The 21191-nt window shown below is 41.2% G+C and overlaps 1 protein-coding gene across 1 annotated transcript in view; it reads left to right on the top strand.

The window, feature by feature from the left end:
- Positions 1-2893: 2893 nt before the first annotated feature.
- The window catches only part of ELP3 (elongator acetyltransferase complex subunit 3), a 113452-nt gene continuing 95154 nt past the window's right edge, over positions 2894-21191 (top strand). Inside the window, exons 1-3 of the mRNA XM_079927773.1 lie at positions 2894-3144; positions 8854-8953; positions 11695-11833. Of these exons, the coding sequence (XP_079783899.1) occupies positions 3126-3144; positions 8854-8953; positions 11695-11833 (258 nt within the window). The 5' untranslated portion in view covers positions 2894-3125. The remainder of the gene's footprint in view (positions 3145-8853; positions 8954-11694; positions 11834-21191) is intronic.

Here is a 21191-nt window from a genome sequence, read left to right as displayed (position 1 = left end):
ATTTATTTATGGCTGCGTTGGGTCTTCGTTGCTGTGCGCGGGTGCCTGGGTCCTTGACACCTGCTGTTGGACATCTGAACACTAAGTCCTGAATGCTCGGTTAGAAGTTTGGGCAAACTACCAGGCTGAATTTTCATTGAACTCACTGGAACCACTGATGCAACTGAAAGAGAACTTCCACAGAGCCCCACCATCACACCCAACCACCTCTCAGGATCAGCATCACCTGCTCCGCCTTCCAGCCTGTAAACAGATGAACTACCTAGGCATGTGCCCATCAAAAGCTAATCCCTTCTCATGTGCACCAGATCCCACCCCCTCTCTCCAACCGCAGGACGAGGTAATTTCCCCTCTTCGTTCATCAGATTTTCACTCTCCACTGGATTATTCCCATCGGCACACAGACATGCTGTTATTTATTCCATTTTAACAAACATTCCCTCTGACCCTGGTTTCCCTGCCAGCTACTGTCGCATTTCTCTGTATTTTATGGCGAACCCCCTCAAGAGTTGTGTCTAAACTTACTGTCTCAAATCTCTCTCCTTTCAATCATCAACCCACTCCAGTCAAGCCTTCACTTCTACCATTCTGTGAAACTGTTCTTGTGAAAGTCCCCGGTGACCCTAGTTAATTTTCAACTCTCCTCTTTTCTTGACCCATCAGCCGCATTTTACCCAGTGGATCACTCCCTCCTCCTTAACACGCTTTTTCCACTCGGCTTCCAGGAACCACACTTGCCTAGTTTTCTTCCCAACCTCCCTGGAGGCACCTCCTCAGCCTTCTTTTCTAGTTACTTCTCTTTCCTGCTGATAATAGAATGCCCCCGAGCTTAATCTTTGGTTGCTTTCTTTTCCACGTTCACCCAGTTTCATGGCTTTAAATATCACCTATATGCCCACAACTCTCACTTGATTATCTCCAGCCCCAATCTTTTTCGTGTCTTACTGCTCACTAGGCATCCCAAACCCAATGCGTCCAAATTAAGCCCCCCACACTCCCCCCCCAAAACCCCACTCCACCTACAATCTTCCCCATTTCAGCTCAGGGCAACTACACGGTTCCAGTCCCTCAGTCCAAAAGCTTCCGTGTCACCCGTGATGTTGATGCCTTTCTCCCACATACCACATCTGGCTGTCGGGAAGTCTTGTTGAAATCTTCCAAGCATATTCAGAATCGGAACACGTCTCACTGCCTCCACTGCTTACTACCCTGATTCAAGTCATAATCATCCCTGGCCTCGTTCAGCGGTTCCCAAACTTTGCTGCATTTTGAAATCACCCAAGGATCTTAAAAAATACTAATGCCTGGCTGCCACCCCCTTGAGATTTTGATTTAATTGGTTTGGGATGTGACCTGGGCACCAGGAGTTTTCACTTCTCTCCAGGTGATTCTCATGTGCATCAAAGTTTGGGAATCCCCGGCATAGGTATGATAACAGCCACCTAACTGATCTCCCTACTTCTACCCTTCCTCCCTACAGTCCATTCTCAACACAGCAAATAGAGGTACTTTTAAATTATAAATCAGATTATATCCCTGCTAAAAACTCTCCAATGTCTCCTCGTGTGCCAAGTAAAAGGCAAAGGCTGGCCTACAAGGTCTTACATGAGCTGCAGTGTCCCCCATTGTACCCCATCACTTCTCTGACCTCTATTACACTTCCCCTGGTTCACTGCTCAACTGACAGCGGCTTCCTTACTTTCCTTGCATACACCAGGCATCCTCTCTCCCTGGGACCGTTGCTCTAAGTGTTCCCTCTGTCTGAAATACTCTTCCCCCAGATATCTGCATATCAAATACTAGCTCAAATATTACATTTCCAATTATAAGTTAAAATCTACAAATGTACTACCCATCTCTTTCTCTTGTGTGAGGTAAAAGAGTGATGAGGTAGAGGATGGTGTCTTCATTTTAAGGAAGATTGGGGAAAGAACAGAACTGAAGTAAAAGCAGAGTTCCTTTTGGGACATGTTAAGTTTCCGATAGATATCAGACATGCAGATCTAACAAGATGTCAAATAGGGAAGAAGTTGGAGTTGGACTATAAAAATGGGAGCAGGCAGATGGTGTTTAAAAGCTCTGGTACTCTGGGGATCACGTTGGGGAAGACAAGGCTGAGAAGTGACCCCTCTGGTACACCAATATTTTGAGATGATATACAGCAGGATTGAGAAAAAGTAGAAGAAAAACTCAGAGTGTGGAGGGTCCTATCATAAAAGACTTCCTAAGTAGCTAACTTATGTCACTTGGTACTAGGATGACAATAAGAACACATAAATGCTACTGAATTTGTCCTGCTGGGCAGTCACAAAAGACCAGGACAGTTTCAGTGTCAATGGTGAGGTCAAAGACTTGGAGGTACCTCAGTTCTAGTGGAAAGTAAGGAATTGGAAACAGCACAGATTCCTGTCTTTGTTAACGAGCGGCGTTCTTGATTTCTGGTCCATGAACAAAGGAGATCATGGATGGGTTTCAGGAAAACATGATTCCAAGTCCTGCCTGCAAACACTACAAAACTTCGTGCGTGTGTGCGTTTTTCTGGAGAGACCTCCAGAGCTTTCATGATGGTTATTGATAACGCGCCATTCATCTGAGACCAGGGGGATCCATTGGCGTCAGAGCCTGAACCTCAGATCGTTACTTGATTCCTGCGTGGTCTCTTCCAGGCTCTGAATCTAGTTTCCCGCAATCCCCACTCACGTTCCCGCCCAGCCACCCTGGACGCAACGCACCCTGGGCTCCTCCACCTTTATTTAGAGACCACCCACATCCACCCTCTTATCTAGGTTTCCTGGCACAGCCTCTGTCCATAAGCTCTGTCCTGTCGCTGTGCTGCCCAGATCGCGGTTTCTGATGCCCAAGCTGCCCTTAGGGGACCCTACAGCCCTTAAACTCCAGCCTGCTTCGCCCGGGCCGCAGCTTTGCCCCGCCTCCTGGAGCTCTGCGAGCAGCTGCAAGGAAGCTGGGCGGACCCTTGCGCGCGCTGTCTTCTGGGAACAGCTTTACGATATATTGATCGTCATTTTACGACAGGACACGGTTACTTTGTGGCTGTCAATTTTACCAGAGGCCCGAGTGGGTAGCGCTACATTGTCTGGGGTGGCGGCTGCTACGACAGCGGAGAGATGAGGCAGAAGCGGAAAGGTGCGAAAGTGGGGGGGAACGGGGCGGTGGTAGGGAAGGGGCGAACCCCGGGCCCTCAGATGCTGAAGCCAGTTTTTCCCGCGGGAATCCGCTACCTCATCCAGTCTCCCCAGCCACCTGTGGTCTGTCTGTGGCCTCCTGCCCCCTGCTTTCTCCTTTCACCTGTTGTGTTTTTTGAACCAACTTATCCTTACTCTTCCTTTTTGGCAGTCGCTTGGTGTCTTTTGCATAAAGGACAAAAGCTCTAGTCCAAGGTATACCCTCCAAGAAGTTAACGTGGTCGGTGGATTTAACACGTTGTCGGACTCTTAATTTGCCAAGATTCGTTTTACGACACATTTCACGTGCTTTTTTATCTGAGATTGTTTTAAAGCTCAAAGTTAAAAAAAGAAAGAAAACCACTGAATTATTCTTGGATTCTGTGGGGGCAGTTAGGCAGCCATTCCCATTTGTATTACCTCCTGAGTTAGCGTGGAGCAATTCCACCTTTAGTTTTTCAGCCGAATGGAGTCAAACTTCAAGTATTTTCTCACAGGTGCTAGTGTTATCTCTGTAAGCTCAATTGAGCAGTCGGTCTAATAATAGTGATGGTTATAACTATGGCTGCCATCTGTTGAGCCTTTGCTAATAATTCTTAGGCTGATATCGTCGCCTTTTCACAAATGAAGAAGCCGAGATTAAAAGAGTTCAGTAAGTTTCTTAGCCCAGAACTGGTTTGTCAGGCTGTCTCTATGAACCCCAAAAACATAAAATTTAAAAAAAAAATCTGTTCTTTAATCACTGTGCCTCTTGGCATCAACTGCTCCAAGTGTCCAAATTACCTTCAGTTGTTTTGTGGCATCAAATTCTACATGCCCCTAATTGATTAGTCATCTTCTCCCTCTAACTTGCTCCTCCATCTCCAGCTTTAAACTTTTGACTTCATTTATCACCAAGTCCTGTTAGTTCTTACAGAAATTGCTTCTTGAAATAGTTTATTCCTCATCATTCTAGCTACTATCTCCCTAACCCACCTTCATTAAGAACTGATATTTGAATAATACTTTGGCTTTCATATATACATTATTTTTGTTGATTCTTACTGAATCTTGTGAAAGATATGCATGGATTATCCTAATTCTGCAGACAAGGAAATGGGAGCTCAGAAGCCATTCATCTTCCCATTATCACACAGCCAGTAGGGTTTGGAAGCTAGGGACTGAGTCTGTCATCCAAGTTTTTTACTGTAAATCTGTTTTGTTTTGTTTTTTAACAATGTTGCCTTTCAAGAGCCTTTTAGTATCCAGAGGATGTGTATTCTTTTCATCTTCTGAATCATTTTTTGTATCCTCTTTTTCTTTAGTATATTTTGTATACAGTTGACCCTTGAACAATGGAGGGGGGTGGTTGGGGGCACTGACTCCTGCACAGTTGAAATTCTGAGTGTTGCTATCTCTGCCTGAAAAACAAAGGAATTGATAAATGACTCACCAAAGGGCAGGAAGCTGAAACAGTTTGGATAGAATCAGGACTCAGATCCTCAAACACAAACTTTTCCGCACACTTAGTTAATTTAAGGATCTGTAAAATAAAAATACAGGTACTGTATTTATTTGAAAAAAATCTGCATATAAGTAGACTTGTGCAGTTCAAGCCAGTGTTCAAGGATCAATCTGTACTTATTTTCTTTCAACACTACTTTCATCTTTTTACTCCCAAACTTGAGAACATATAATTCTCCACTGTGTATTGCATCCTATTTAAATGCCTTTGCCTTGTAGCCAGTAATCTGTTATTACTGAACCCTGTCAAAAAGCCTCTATTCTAGTTAGGCAGTACTCCTGCACATAAAGATGATCGGTAATTCGTATACCTAACATTGTTCCTTCTGGATTGCCCTCTGTTTCGCTTGTCCAGATCCTGCCCTTTAAAGATCCCTGTGTGATTTCCTCCATGAAGCCTTTTCTTACTAATTTACTTCTCTGGTTAATTCTTGATATACTCAAGGGCTATACAAGTGTTTTAAAAATCTTTATCTTCACGCATACCTCGTTTTATTGCACTTAGCTTTAGTGTGCTTCACAGATGCTGTGTTTTTTACAAATTGAAGGTTTGTAGCAACCCGTTTGAGCAAGTCTATCAGCTCCATTTTTCCAACAGCATTTTTGCTCACTTCATGTCTCTCATTTTGGTAATTCCCGCAATATTTCAAACTTTTTCATTATTGTTATGTTTATTTTGGTGATCAGTGATCTTTGATGTTACTCTTGTAATTGTTTTGGGGCCCCACAAATTGCCACATAAGATGATGAACTTAATTGATAAATGTTGTGTGTGTTCTGACTGCTCTACCTGTTGACCATTTCCCCATCTCTCTCCCTCCCCTCAGGCCTCCCTATTAAGACACAGCGATATTGAATTGAGGCCAATTAGTAACCCTACAGTGGCCTCTAAGGGTTCAAGTAAAAGGAACAGTCGTACATCTCTCACTTTAAATCAATAGCTAGAAATGATTAAGCTTAGTGAGGAAGGCATGTCGAAAACTGAGGTAGGCTGAATGCTAGGCCTCTTACACCAGTTAGCCAAGTTGTGAACACAAAGTTCTTGAAGGAAATTGAAGATTATACTGTATTGGACACATGAATGATAAGAAAGCAAAACAGCCTTATTGCTGATACGGAGAAGGTTTTAGTAACCTGCATAGAAGATCAACCAGCCACATTTCCTTAAGCCAAAGCCTAATCCAGAACAAGGCCCTAACTTTAATTCTTTGAAGGCTGAGAGAGTTGAGGAAGCTGCAAAAGAAAAGTTTGAAGCTAGCAGGGGCCGGTTCATGATGTTTAAGGAAAGAAGCCATCTCCATAGCATAAAAATGCAAGGCAAAGCCCCAGGTGCTGATGGAGAAGCTGCAGCAAGTTATCCAGAGGGTCTAGCTAAGATAATTAGTGAAGGTGGCTGCACTAAACAACAGATTTTCAATGTAGACAAAACAGCCTTATATTGGAAGAAGATGCCATCTAGGACTTTCATAACTAGAGAGAAGTCAGTGCCTGGCTTCAGAGCCTCAGAGGACAGGCTGACTCTCTTGTTAGGGGCTAATGCAGCTGGTGACTTTTAAGTTGAAGCTAATGTTCATTTAACCATTCTGAATTATGCTGAATCTACTCTGCCTGTGCTCTCTAAATGGAACAAAGCCTGGATGGCAGCCCATCTGTTTCCAACATGGTTTACTGATTATTTTAACCCCACTGTTGAGAGCAGATTGCTTTCAAAATATTACTGCTCATTGTTAATGTACCTAGTCACCCAAGAGCTCTGATGGAGACGTACAAGATTAACGTTTTCATGCCTGCTGACACAACATCCATTGTGCAGCCTGATCAAGGAGTCATTTCGACTCTCAAGTGTTATTATTTAAGAAATAACATTTTGTAAGGCTATAGCTGCTATAGATAGTGATTCCTCTGATGGACCTGGGCAAAGTCAATTGAAAACCTACTTGGAAAAGATTCACCATTCTAAATGCCATTAAGAACATTCATGATTCATGAGAAGAGGTCAAAATATCAACATTAATAGGAATTTGAAAGAAGTTGATTCCAGCCCTCATGGATGACTTTGAGGGGTTTAAGACTTGAGTGGAGGAAGTAGCTGCAGATGTGGTGGAAACAGAACTAGAATTGAAAGTGGAGCCTGAAGATGGGACTGAACTGCCACAATCTCACGATGAAACAAATGGATGAGGAGTTGCTTCTTACGGATGAGCAAAGAAAGTGGTTTTTTGAGATGGAATCTACTCCTGGTGAAGATGCTGCGAAGATTGTTGAAACTACAATAAAAAATGTAGACTATTAGGTTAAACCTAGTTGATACAGCAGTGGTAGGGTTTGAGAGGATTGACTCCAGTTTTGAAAGTTCTGTGGGTACAATGCTGTCAATCAGCATTGCCTGCTACAGAGAAATCGTTCATGAAAGGAAGAGGCAGTGGATGAGGCACACTTCACTGTGGTCTTATTTTAAGAAATCGCCACGGCCACCCAGCCTTCAGCAGCCACCACCCTGATCAGTTTGGTAGCTAACATCGAGGCAGGACTCTCCACCAGCAAAAAGATTATGATTTGCTGAAGGCTCAGATGATGGTTAGCATTGTTTAGCAATAAGGTATTTTTTAATTAAGGTATTTTTTTTTTAAGGCATAATGCTCTTGCACACTTAACAGACTGCAGTGCAGTGTAAACATAGCTTTTTTATGCACTGGGAAACCAAAAACATTCCTGTGACTTGCTTTATTGCAGTATTTATTGTGATGGTCTGGAACGAACCTGCAGTATCTCTGAGGTCTGCCTGTATTTTTATCACCCGAATCACCTTTTCTCCAAATTCTTATGCAGAACTTCAGCATATAAACAGATGAAAGCCCAGCGGCTTTGGTTGAAATGGAGAAAGAGACCCTCCCTCTCCCTCCCTTCCTCCTTTACCTTAATCACCACCAGCCCGACCTGTTACGTGGCCCCTCAGGCACCTTTGTAGAACTCTGAAGGGCTGAGTTACATGGTTTAGAAAGCACTTAAGCCTTTGACTATAGATGGACTTCTTTTTCTCTCAGATTGTTCTGTATGTGTTAGCTTTACCTCATTAAATTAGATGTGGCTTGGTACAGTGGTTAAAAGCATGTAAGTTGCGGAGAAAAGACCTGGATTTGAGTCTTAACTATGCCATTTACAATTATGTCTTAACTAGCCTTAACTTTTCACATCTGTGAAATGTGGTAACAATACCTACCTTCCAGTGTTGTGAGGTTTCAAATGAGATAAATGAAAGGGCTCCATGAGCGCCAGGGCTTTCTCATCTGTGTTTCTCTCCGATGACATCATTATCTTTGCACACCAGCTTTCTCTGCAGGCAGGAGGCAGGCTTGCTAGGAGCTCCCAAGCTGAAATCTCACAACTTTTTATCACTGGAGAGGGACTGGTGTCTTTTGCCTTGAGAAAAAGAGCTCAGATTTGCCCGACCTGGATAGGTGCCCATCCTTGAACCAGTCAGCCTTAACTGGGGGGATGGGGTCATGTAAGAACATGTCAGCTTCTGCTGTTGCCTTTTAGAGGAGAAGGGCGGCCTCAGTTGCCAGGAGAATGTTGCGATGGCGGACGGACTATATTTTACAGATGTGTTAAGATCCCTAGGCACGCACAGACCCATGTCTTTGTATTTCAAAATAGTACTACATTGCTTTGTTTTTCAAAATAGTATTAACATTACTTCTGTGGATACCTGGGTTTGAGTTTCAACTTCACCCCTTGGTAGCATTTTTATGGGACAGCCAAATATTCTTGTTCCGTCTACCTCACTGTGTACTGAGAATCAGATGAAATAATGCATCTAAATGTAATTATCAATCTGGAGATAAAGGGAAGCTACTTTAACTACTTTGGTCCTTTCCTGTGTGATTAAGTTCTTTTTTCCTCATGTTTGTCTCTACTCTTTCCTGCATTTATCATTCTTGAGGTGTATATGCTTCTAAAGTGAACTCTTCCCATATATAGGTGAAGCCAGGTTGGTTTTAAAACTAAAGATATAAAATATATGATCAAATTGTAAACAATAGTGTCTTGTGTACTTGAGCTATCATTTTGACATGATTGGAATGATTTTGGAAGACAACTTCCTAATAAATACAAAAACCTTTACTGAATAATATGATTTTTTTAGTGTCAAATATTATCCTTTCAGGAGATCTCAGCCCTGCTGAGCTGATGATGCTGACCATAGGAGATGTTATTAAACAACTAATTGAAGCCCACGAACAGGGGAAAGACATCGATCTAAATAAGTAAGTGGATCTATAAAAAAGAAGGTAATCTTGTTCTTGGGTAGTAGATCTCTTTTATGAAATTATCAAATACTACTGGTTCTATCTCATGTTTCATGTTTTAGTTGAGAATTTAGCTTTCTGCCCTGGCCTATAGATTATTTATGGAAAAATTGCCTTATAGCCTTATAATACTAATAGTTTCTAACATTCCTTGGGTGCTTACGGTATTCCAGTCACTGTTAGTAGTACGTTATGTGTATTGGCTCAGCTGATCCTCTCAAACACTATATGAGGTAGGTATTTACCTCATTTGACAGATGGGTCCTCTTAGACAGAGAAAGGTTAAATAATTTGTTCAGGAGTAAATAACATGATTGGCAGAGCTGGGATTTAGAATCAGGTCATCCATCTCCAGAGCCCAGGCGCTGTCCTTCTGTGCCATCTCACTTCATATCCTTCCTCTCTTCCCGGTCGTCTCAGAGAGATGGTAGCTCTCTTCCAGGGAAGCCCTCTCTTTGGGACCTTTGATCAAATCCAACCTTTCCCTACTTCAGAACCTCCTGGACACGTTCATCCACTTCCTCTCCACAACCATGTTCAGCTTTGACTTGGCTACATCCTCAAATAAGAGTGGTTTTTCCTCTCTGCATCTATTTATTTACTATATATTTGTGATACAGATCTGCTGTAGTGAAAGGGTTCTCCCCCCATCCCCAGGTTGTCAATGGTCTAGTCATTACGCACATGACCTTATTTTGGACTCTGTCTTCTGTTACATGAGATACTACAATGTTATACCCCTTCCTTGGAACATTGTGCTTGGTAAACATTTGCTAAGGAATAAATTAATAACTATTCTTTTATACCATGAAGACATTACATTTTATTGGTTTTTCTACCATGTGTTTAGCAGTGGGGTTTTTTTCCTCATCTTTGTTGGCTATACCCCTAATTATACAAATCTTTTGTTTCTCATGAACATTTCTACTTCTTGTATATCTTTGTCATTCTCTTTAATTTAGCACATCTAAAGCTAAAGCTAGCATCTTCTTTAAAACCAGCCCCTACTCAGATGTCTCTTTGCCTAATTGTTTTAACCTTCACCCAGGTTTGAAACTCTAGTGTCATCTTTGAATCTTTTCCCTTAGGTCCACTTAGAGTCAAAATTTTGCCTACTGTTTCTTCATTATAACTCTTTCTTGTTCACCACCAACTTCTTCTTCCATTTCTTTTTAAACTTAAGTCTGGACTCCTGCAGTAGTTTATGCTTTCAGTTCTTTTTACTGTCTTGCTGGATTAATTTTCCTTCGTCATTTCCCTGTGCAGGAACTTTCAGCACATTCCCAGTGCTTGTGGAATTAAACGCAGATTCCTCAGCCCATTATGTAAGGCCTCTCGGTGTGGCTTCAACTTACTTTTCCAACTTTTTAAACTTCTGTATCTTCATATTGAAAACCTTCTGCTTTCTGTTAAGTTGGCCTACTCATATTTCTTAAAATCTGTACTATCTTGTTTTTGCATCTTCACACAAGCCAGCCTGTCTGCTCTCGGTGTCATCTCTGTGTCTTTATTGCCTGTCTGAAGCCTGTCTTTTTTCTGTGCCCATTTTCTTTGAATATCTCCCCAGCACACACTGAGTTCCTCTCTTGAGCTCTGGAATCATTCATTGTTGTGTGTGTGTTTTATTATTGATACATATGTTTTTATTACTTGTAGATTTATTTTTGTGCATGCCTGTCTGCAAACATGCGAACATAGAGCACGAAACAGCTATGCCTTACACCTCCTGACGTACCAAGTACATAGGTAGTCTCTTGTACCTATCAGGTACTCAGTAACCATTTGTTGTCATGATTTGAACACCCCATAATACTTCTAGATGGATTAAAGTGAGAAGATAAAGTGACTATTAGGATTTGGTTAGCAGCCACAAAGAAAAGAAAAATTTCTAAATTATAGAGGAAAGCGAGGAATTATTAGTTGGAATAAAGGTTACTTCTGGGGGTTAGGGATAGGGTTACGGTCAGGAAGGGCAAACGGGTCTTCTGAAGTGCTGATCATATTCTCTTTCTTGGAATGTGGTTACAAGAGTGATTCTTTTATAATTGTTAGAGTATATTTATATGTATCTTTATATAATATTTATATGTATCTTTATATAATATTTTGAATTAGAAACTAAGTTTTAAAACTTTTAAAGCTTTAAAAATATATCTATTTTATTTCCTATTTGGTTCCACATAGCTTTGCTTTGAATTGTTTTGTTTTGTTTTGTTGGCCTGAGGCAGTGCTTTGCAACCAGGCATGACCATCCCCACCCCCAAGTCATTTGGCAATGTCTGGAGACATTTTTGGTTGTTACAGCGGGAAGAGGTGCCCATGGGTAGAGGCCAAGGATGCTGCTAAACCTCCTACAATGTACTGAACAGTCCCCCACAACAGAATTAATCTGATCCCAAACGTAGTAGTGTGGAAGCTGAGAAAATGGTAGAATCCTTCGAAGCTGGAGCACTACTTTGAACGAGACCTACATTGTATCACTGTCCTGGGCCTCTGCCCTGTAGTCATCTGGTTTTCTTTCTGGTACTCTGGAGAAAAGGAAGTCATGAATTTTGTTCTAGTTCCCTGATAATTACAAATGTTAAAACCACTGTTGTCATCTGGTGAAAGGAGTTGATGATGTTATTTATAGGTTATCCTTTTGGTAGCTTGTCCTTGAAATATTGTGATCTTGATAATGCTAGATGCTTTATTTTCAGGGTGAAAACCAGGACAGCTGCCAAATATGGCCTTTCAGCACAGCCTCGCCTGGTGGATATCATTGCTGCAGTCCCACCTCAGTATCGAAAGGTTTTGGTCCCCAAGTTAAAGGCAAAACCCATCAGAACTGCCAGTGGGGTGAGTGATTCAATTCATCAAAGATTGATTGTGTATCTGTTCCGCCACAGATCCCTGCCTCCGTGTAACACCCAGGTAGTGAGGTGGAAGTGGGGGATTTGGACTAATAAAATCCATATGCTATGGTGTGTGCTGGAGTGGAGACACGTGCAGAATGCTAGGAGGGCACAGGGGAAAAGGTCACTGTTCTTAGAGGAGTAGGTGATGTTTTGATTTTTGGTGTCTTTAAAAGTATAGCTAGATGCTTGGTGACTATCATAAGATGACCAATATTGTTGGCCATCTTAAGCTTGTGGCTTATAAGATTGATACTTATAAAAGGTATTTTGAAAAGTTAAATTGATAGTGCAAAGTCATTTTGTTAATATATATGGTAATTGTGAAACAGTTGACACCATAGGGAGTGATATGGGAGTCCAGAGGACAGAGATGTCCCTGCAGTAAAAGGGACTAGGGAAAGCCCAAGAGGAAGCGTGGAGCTTGACTAACATATAAATGGCACCCATACAAGCAGAGAAGAGCAGGTTCAAAGAGTAATGGGAGCAAGGACCCAGGAACTAGGGCACAGAGGTAGAGATGATGTAAGAGGTGTGTGTGTGCAGGGAACCACGAGTGTACCAGACTCACTGGGGCTGACAATTCATTTTGGAAAGCCGCAGGACGTTGGGGTGAAGAGTTAGCGTGGGATTCACTTGTAAAAGATCTTAAATGTCCTGCAAAATAGCCAGATAATAGGAAACTGAAAGATTTTTGAGAAGGGGAGTGATGGGAACCAGATAGACTTTCAGAAAATTAATTTGCATACAAGTTGTAGGGTAGCTTGGAGCCAAAAGGACCAGTTGGGATACTCTTGGTTTGACCTAGGTGTGAAGTGTTAAGAGCCTGAATCAAGGTAGGGCCTCCAGGATAAAAAGGATGAGTGTGAAAGACATGAGGGAAGAATTGATAGTATTTAGACCCTCTTAAAACATGGTACCCAGAAGCGAATGCTGTGTTCCTGATGTGATCTAAGAAGTTCAGTCCGTTCTTTGGATGGGGATATTGTACTTCTAGTAAATGCAGCTTATAATGACTTGCTGGGTAGCCGTATCTCCTGGATCATATATTTGTGACTAATTAAACCCCAGACCTTTCACACAGAGTGTACCACCTATCCTAGTCTCTTCTCCTTTGAACTTAAGTGTTTGGGGTTTGTTTGTTTGTACCTAGTATAAAAGACTCTTTCAGAAAAACGAATACGTCCAAACCCCTCACCTCCCATTCTCCCCCGACTGTTCCCCCAGGGCAACCACTTTTAGGTCTTAGCTGATTTCTTGGCATTTACTTCCATATTCCTAAATAACGTGCTTTATGGGTGAGTCTTGGATTTTCAGTTTTCAGCATTGTGTGTGGGCTTGCTACCATGGAGACAAAGTTTTAGCAATGTTTCAACCTGACAAATGCACTTGGCTTTCATAATTCCATTCTCTCTGTCTTCTTCCTGCCTCGGATCATTTCTTTCTTTGACAGCTACTCTTGTTCTGCTTCCCTCTAAAAATTGATTTTTCTGTGGTCCTGGGCCAACTGCTTTTAGTGCCATACATGCTTTCTTTGGTGATCTCATCCATTGATGTTTTTAAGTATTGCCATATGCTGACTCATAGCTCCGACTTCTCCCCAAGCTTCACATCCGTGTCGGATTGCCTGTTAGACATTTCTCCTTTGACTGCCTGTAAGTATATCCTTAAGTGTAGCATAACCAAAACCTCAGACTTGCTCACCCATCTTCCTTGTCCACCTTAGCTAATGGTGCCCCCGTCCACTCAGTTTCTAAAAGATGCGAAATGCATTGTCCATTCCTACCACCACTGGGAGGAATGTTTTGGCCTTTATTATTTCTTGTTTAGATTGTTTTACTCATTTCCTAATGGGCCTACTTCTTCTTACCTGCACCAAATCCATTTTCTGCAGTATCACCAGAGTGACTATTAAAAATATCAAATGAACACAGCTGATTGTCATTCCCTAGCTGCTATGCATCCTAACCTCTTTGCTTTTTAAAAAATTTATTTTACTGAAGTATAGTTGATTTACAATGTTGTGTTAATTTCTACTGTATGGCAAATGTATGATTAAGTTATACACATATATACATTTTTCATATTCTTTTCCAGTATGGTTTATCACAGGATATTGAATATAGTTCCCTGTGCTATACAGTAAGACCTTGCTGTTTATCCATTCTATATATAATTGCATCTACTAATCCCCAAATCCCAATCCATCCTTCCCCCACCATGTCTCCCTCTTGGCAACCACAAGTCTGTTCTCTGTGTCTGTGAGTCTGCTTCTGTTTTGTAGATAAGTTCATTTGCATCATATTTTAGATTTCACATATATGCGATATCATATATTTATCTGTCTCTTTCTGACTGACTTAGTGTTATAATCTCCAGGTCCATCCATGTTGCTGCAAATGGCATTATTTCATTATTTTTTATGGCTAATATTCTGTTTATATGTACCACATCTTCTTTATCCATTCATCTGTTGATGGACATTTAGGTCGTTTCCATGTCTTGGCTGTTGTAAATAGTGCTGCAATGAACATTGGAGTGCATGTATCTCTTTGAATTATAGTTTTCTCCAGATATATGCCCACTAACCTCCATGCTTTTACTTCTGCTGTTACTGTAGTGCTTTATATGTTTTTATAGAGCAGCTTTAGGCTTACAGAAAAATTGAGCAGAAAGCACAGAGAGTTCCCATATACTTCCTCTCCCCCTTCCCCAGGTTGCCCTATTATTAATACCTTGCATTGGTTTGACACATTTGTTATAATTGATGAACCAATATTGCTATCTTCTTATTAACCAAAGCCTGTAGTTTACATTGGGGTCACTCACAGTGTTATACATTCTGTCGGTTTTACCAAATGCATAATTTCACGTATCCATCGTTACAGTATCATATGGAATAGTTTCACTGTCCTAAAACTCCCCTCATTATTTCCTGTTTCATACCTCTCACAACTACTGATCTATTTACTGTTTCTGTAGTTTTGCCTTTCCTAGAATGGTATATAGTTGGAATCAGTATGTTTTGTAGCCTTTTCGTATTGGCTTCTGTTACTTTGCAGTGGGCATTTAAGGTTATGCCATGTCCTATTAGTGGCTTGATAGCTCATTTCTTTTTAGCACTGAATAATATTCCATTGTCTGAGTGTGCCACAACTTGTTTATCCACACACCTATTGAAGGACATCTTGGTTGCTTCCAATTTTTGGCAATTATAATGGACAAAGCTGCGATAAACATTTGTTTGAAGGTTTTTGCATACTCAAAAGTTTTCAAACTCATTTGGGTAAATAAATACCTAGGAGCATGATTGCTGGATCATATGGTCAGACTACGTTTAGCTTTGTTAGAAATTGCCAAACTGTCTTCCAAAGTGGCTGCACTGTTTTGCATTCCATCAACAGTAAATGAGAGTTCCTATTGCTCCACAAGCTCATCAGCATTTGGTGTTGTCAGTGCTCTGGATTTTGGCCATTCTGTTAGGTATGTAGTGATATCTCATTGCTTTAATTTGCAATTCCTGAATGACGTACGATGTTGAGTATCTTCTCATATACTTATTTTGCCTTCAGTGCATCCTCTTTGGCGAAGTGTCTCTTCAGATCTTTTGCCCTATTCCTAATTGGGTTGTTTGGGTTTTTTATTGTGAAGTTTTAAGGATTTTTTTTTAATAGTTGAGATACATGTCTTTTATCAGACATGTGTTTTGTAAATATTTTCTCCCAGTCTGTGGCATACCTTTTTAGTATACTTAAGTCTGTGATCCATTTTGAGTCTGTTTGTATTTGAGTTTTTGTTCATTTTGTTGGGTTTTTTGCTTTGAAAATCATGATTTTTATTATTCAGAGTAGTATCACTACTCATTGCAACAGTAGTGACCATATGTTGCCCACCTGTTACATACCAGCCACTGCACTGGTGTGTTTTCTAATTTAATCCTCAAAACTGTTTTGAGGGTAGGTAGTATTGTCTTCATTTTACAAAACAGGAAAATACACAGTAAGAGGCAGAGAAAAGATTCAAAGGTTCATCTCTCTGGCTGACTCCAAAGTCATAGCTTTTTCTACCTTATCAGTAATCTTTAAGCTGTATTCTACAAAACTACAGGATCCGTATAAGTGTTTTAGGAGCTACTGTGGGGAATAATAGGGAAGCCGTGGGAGCAGGCCCCATCTCTACTTCACCCAGGGCTGTTGCTTTTCTCTCTTCTGTAAGTTGATGTTCTAAGTAAAACATTACTTGAAGGGAGAGTTCAGCCACTTAAAAAATGCTTGAAAACTCCTGCACTTTGCTTCCCTGGTCCTCACGTCCCTCTGCCTTCTTAGCTTAGTTAACTCTTACTCAGCATGGCTGTCAACCCCTTAGGAAGGCTTCCCTGACGCCCCTGGTCAGGGCTAATTAATCCCCTTCTTTGGGCATCCCTAATATTTTCTTTTACCACATGCTTCTTACCATGTGGTTTTGAAAAAGCCTATTTCTCTATGTCCTCCTCCCCTGCTAGCTTGTATGATTTCAGAGGACAGAGGCAGTGCATTAATATTTTTGTAGTCTTAGGGCCCACCTGCTCTGTGTAGCTCAGAACCTGGCCTATATTGTAGGCCCTCAATAAAAGATTGGGAAATTAGATTGACCTCATCAGTGGTATACATATACCACTGGTGTCTCATTTTAAATACAAACATTTGTTTGAAAATCTAAGTTTTTAATTCAGATTTGCAAAATTATTATTATTTTTTTTTTTTTGTGGTACGCGGGTCTCTCACTGTTGTGGCCTCTCCCGTTGCGGAGCACAGGCTCCGGACGCGCAGGCTCAGCGGCCATGGCTCACGGGCCCAGCTGCTCCGCAGCATGTGGGATCTTCCCGGACCGGGGCACGAACCCGTGTCCCCTGCATCGACAGGTGGACTCTCAACCACTGCACCACCAGGGAAGCCCTTGATTTGCAAAATTATTTATTTTGGAGTTTCTCTAGATCACTAATGATTTAAGTTCAATTTTAATCATTTTTATTATTAACAAATAATCACAGACTTACAAAAAAGTTGAAAATCCACTACAAAGAACACTTTATCCCTGAGCCATTTGAGAGTAAGTTGCAAAGCCAATGGCTTTGAATACTTTAGTGTGTACTTCCTAGAAACAAGAACATTTTCTTACATCACCACAATACAGCCATCAAAATCAGAAATTTAACACTGATACATTATCATCATCTAGTCCTCAGACCTCATTCAAGTTTCTAATGGTGTGTCAGTAATGACCTACAGGACCCAGTTCAGAATCACGTGCTGCGTTTCGTTGTCATGGCTTTTCAGTCTGGACACTTCCTCTGTCTTTCCTTTACTTCATTACCTTAACACTTCTGAAGATTTCAGGCAAGTTGTTTTGTATCATCTCCCTCAATTTGGTTTAATCAGATGTGTCCTCATAATTAGATTCGGGTTTGCATCTCTGGCAGGAACATCACATAAGTGATACTGTGTTCTTATTATATCGTGTCAGGTGGTGCATAGTTTGTTGTCCTGTCACTGATGTTGTGTTTTGATCAAGGTGATGTCTGCTAGGCATCCCCTTTGTAAAGTTATTCTTTTCCACTTTGTAATTAAGAAGTTTTGTGTGGTGAAGTACTTTAAATTTTATTTTATTTATTTATTTATTTTTGGCTGTTGTTGGGTCTTCGTTTCTGTGCGAGGGCTTTCTCCAGTTGCGGTGAGCGGGGGCCACTCTTCATCGCGGTGCACGGGCCTCTCACTTTCGCGGCCTCTCTTGTTGCGGAGCACAAGCTCCAGATGTGCAGGCTCAGCAGTTGTGGCTCACGGGCCCAGTTGTTCCGCGGCATGTGGGACCCTCCCAGACTAGGGCTCGAACCCGTGTCCGCTGCATTGGCAGGCAGGCTCTCAACCACTGCGCCACCAGGGAAGCCCAGTGAAGTACTTTGAAACCATGCAAATATCCTGTTCCTTATCAGACTTCCAGTTTCCTCGTTCATTTGTGTGAATGGATTAAATGGTGGGTTATAATCTCTTCCATCATTATTTATTTTGATATACAAATTTTCCCAGTTTTGACCAGTAGGAGCCCTTTCAAGCTGCTTTCTGTTCCTTTTTTAAATGTCCCCATCATTCTTTGGGCAGTTTCTAGCTTTCAGTCATAATAAAATGTTCCAGGCTCATCTTGTACTTTCTTTACCCTAGCCCTGGAATCAGCTGTTTCTCCAAGGAGCCCTGGTTTCCTTTAGTGGAGAAGAATATTTAGAAACAAAGATCTGAGTACTAGATGTACTCAATGCCGTTAGGGTGTTGCTGCTCCCAGACCCTCTCCATGGACCAAACTAGGAAATATTATGTACATACGTGCACACACATATACATAAAACATTTGCATCTATATTTGTGTGTGTGTGTGTGTACTGTGAGTCCACAACAGTACCTTTGATTTCATCCAACCCACAGAGTTCATTCTAGTTCTCTCCTTTTGCATATTTTAACTTTCTTCTCTGAGTGACCGCCTCACACCGGTCAGAATGGCCATGATTAAAAAGTCGTTACAAATAACAGATGCTGGAGAGGGGGTGGAGAAAAAGGAGCCCTCCTACATTGTTGGTGGGAATGTAAATTGTGCAGCTGCTATGGCAAACAGTATGGAAGTGCCTCAGAAAACTAAAAATAGAGTTGCCATATGATCCAGCAATCCCACTCCTGGGTATGTATCTGGATAAAACTATTGATATAATTCAAAAGGATACATGCACCCCTATGTTCATAGCAGCCAAGACAAGGACACAACCTAAATGTCCATTGACAGATGAATGGATAAAGAAGATGTAGTACCTATATACAAAGGAATACTACTCAGCCATAAAAAAGAATGAAATAACGCCATTTACAGCAACATGGTAAGTAAAGTAAGTCAGAAAAAGAAACACAAATACCATATGATATCACTTATATGTGGAATCTAAAATATGATACAAATGAACATATCTACAAAACAGAAACAGACTCACAGACATAGAGAACAGACTTGTGGTTGCCATGGGGGAGCAGGGTTGGGGAGGAATGGATTGGGAGTTTGGGGCTAGCAGATGTAAACTATTTTATATAGGATGGATAAACAGCAAGGTCCTACTGTATAGCACAGGGAACTATATTCAATATCCTGTGATAAACCATATGGAAGAGAATATGAAAAAGAATGTATATATGTGTATAACTGAATCAGTTTTTTGTAGACAGAAATTAACACATCGTAAATCAACTATACTTCAATAAACTAAATTAAAAAATCATAACTTTCTTCTCTGACAGTAAGAAATCTGGCTTGCATTCATCTTAGTGTATACCCTTATTTGACCAGCTGCCCCCATATGTAACTGATTGTCTAACTCTGCCATCACGTCCTTCTCAAGCAGATGCTCTTCCTACCCCACTGGGCTCTGACAGACCCCTCTGAGGATATCTTGCACACACTCTGAAGTCTAGCTCCAGTTTAATAGTCTCTATTCTAAATATTGAGATCTATTGGGAAGAGTTTGAGATACAAAGGTTAGGTTTAGATATAATTTTACAGAATTGCATAAGTAATTGTTCTCTTATAGGCTATTTTATGAAAACAAATCAGAAAGAGCAAGAAAATAAGAATCACCGTGACTTTAAAAATTATTAATTCCTTATTTTGCACTTAATTTATTGTAAAATATAATACAAACTAGTGTATACAATGCATATGTACATTTTGAAAATTAATAATATTGAAAAGATCACCCTGGTACCCACAGCTCAGTTTAAGAAATATAGCGTTTTACCAGTACTTTTGAAACCCCCTTGTGTGCCACCCTCTGATTGCATTCCTCTCCCGCTTTCTGAGCGATAACAACTCTCCAGAATTTTGTGTGAATTATTATTTTTTTTTTTTACATTTTACCAGGCTTCTTTTGTTATGCACATATACATAGGCACTACATACAGTATGTTAAAGAACATGTTAAGAAATATCAGGAGGACACGGGGACGGGGGAAGGGTAAGCTGGGACGAAGCGAGAGAGTGGCATGGACATATATACACTACCAAACGTAAAATAGACAGCCAGTGGGAAGCAGCCACACAGCACAGGGAGATCAGCTCGGTGCTCTGCGACCACCCAGCGGGGCGGGACAGGGAGGGTGGGAGAGAGACGCCAGAGGGAGGAGACATGGGGACACATGCACCTGCACAGCTGACCCACCTTGCCATACAGCAGAAGTCAACACACCATTGCAAAGCAACTACACCCCAACAAAGATGTTAAAAAAAAAAAGAAATACCAGGAAGTTTATGTATCTTTTTCATTTACCCTGTGTTTTATGGCCTTGTTTATCACCTCCTTGTACCAGCTCACCAAACTTCCCTGGAGGAGCAGCAGACCAAATTCCTTAGCACCCAGTGGCTCTGAGCAAATATAGAACATAGTAGCAAAATGCAAAAGTAATGAGACAGACCGAAGGCACATAGCAGGGGGACAATTTGTGAGTGGGGAAAGGGTTTTTCCGTTTGTTTGTTTTGCTTTTTACGGGATAGGGAAACACCAACTTTGGACAGTGGGAGAGAAAAAAGCTGCAGTTGGTCTTTTTAACACACACAGAACAAGGTAATATTGTGCTAAAAATATGTCTATGTATTAGGTTGGTCGAATAATGTGAAGGGTGGGCACCCAGAAGGAAGACATGGAACCTAATGTACTCAAATATCCTCTCTTGTTGTTTGAAAAGTTGTCTGGAGAGCAGTGCAAAGCCTCTTCTTCCACTCGGGCCTGGCGAGTCTGCTGCCATGCTGTCCTCAGCAGCGCCGTGGGGTGGTGATTAATTGCCCCTGTAAATTACTGAGCACCACTGTGCTACTCCGTTTATTTTTTGACAGTAATTTAGTGCTTGCTCTTTCCCACACTTGTCATGCCATGTTCTTCCTCACATTAGAAGCCTTACTACTTGAGAGAAGTCAATACAATTTTCTGTTTGTATAAATGAAAGGCCACAGTTTTTAACTCTTCTATAATAATATTCCTTGAGCCAGAAGAAGATATATTTTCCACATTTTAGTTACACTTCAACAATTATGTATTATATGCCTATAGGGCTCATGTTCAATGGCAAAGTGAAGTGGACTGATGGTCTCAGATGTTTCCTTGTAAGATAGCATGTCAAGAACTGGCTTATATATTATCCGTCCTCCAGACTGACATCACACTTCATAATAGCTTGGTATGATGATTGCTGTCAAAATTGCACTGAGCCTGGCCGTGCCGCGCAGGGACCTCGCCAGGAAGG

The sequence above is a fragment of the Stenella coeruleoalba genome, assembly GCF_951394435.1.
Source record: "Stenella coeruleoalba genome assembly, chromosome: 7".
NCBI classification, from domain to species: Eukaryota; Metazoa; Chordata; class Mammalia; order Artiodactyla; family Delphinidae; genus Stenella; species Stenella coeruleoalba.
The sequence above is the reverse complement of the archived record's forward strand: the minus strand, read 5'-3'. Positions and strand labels throughout refer to the sequence as shown.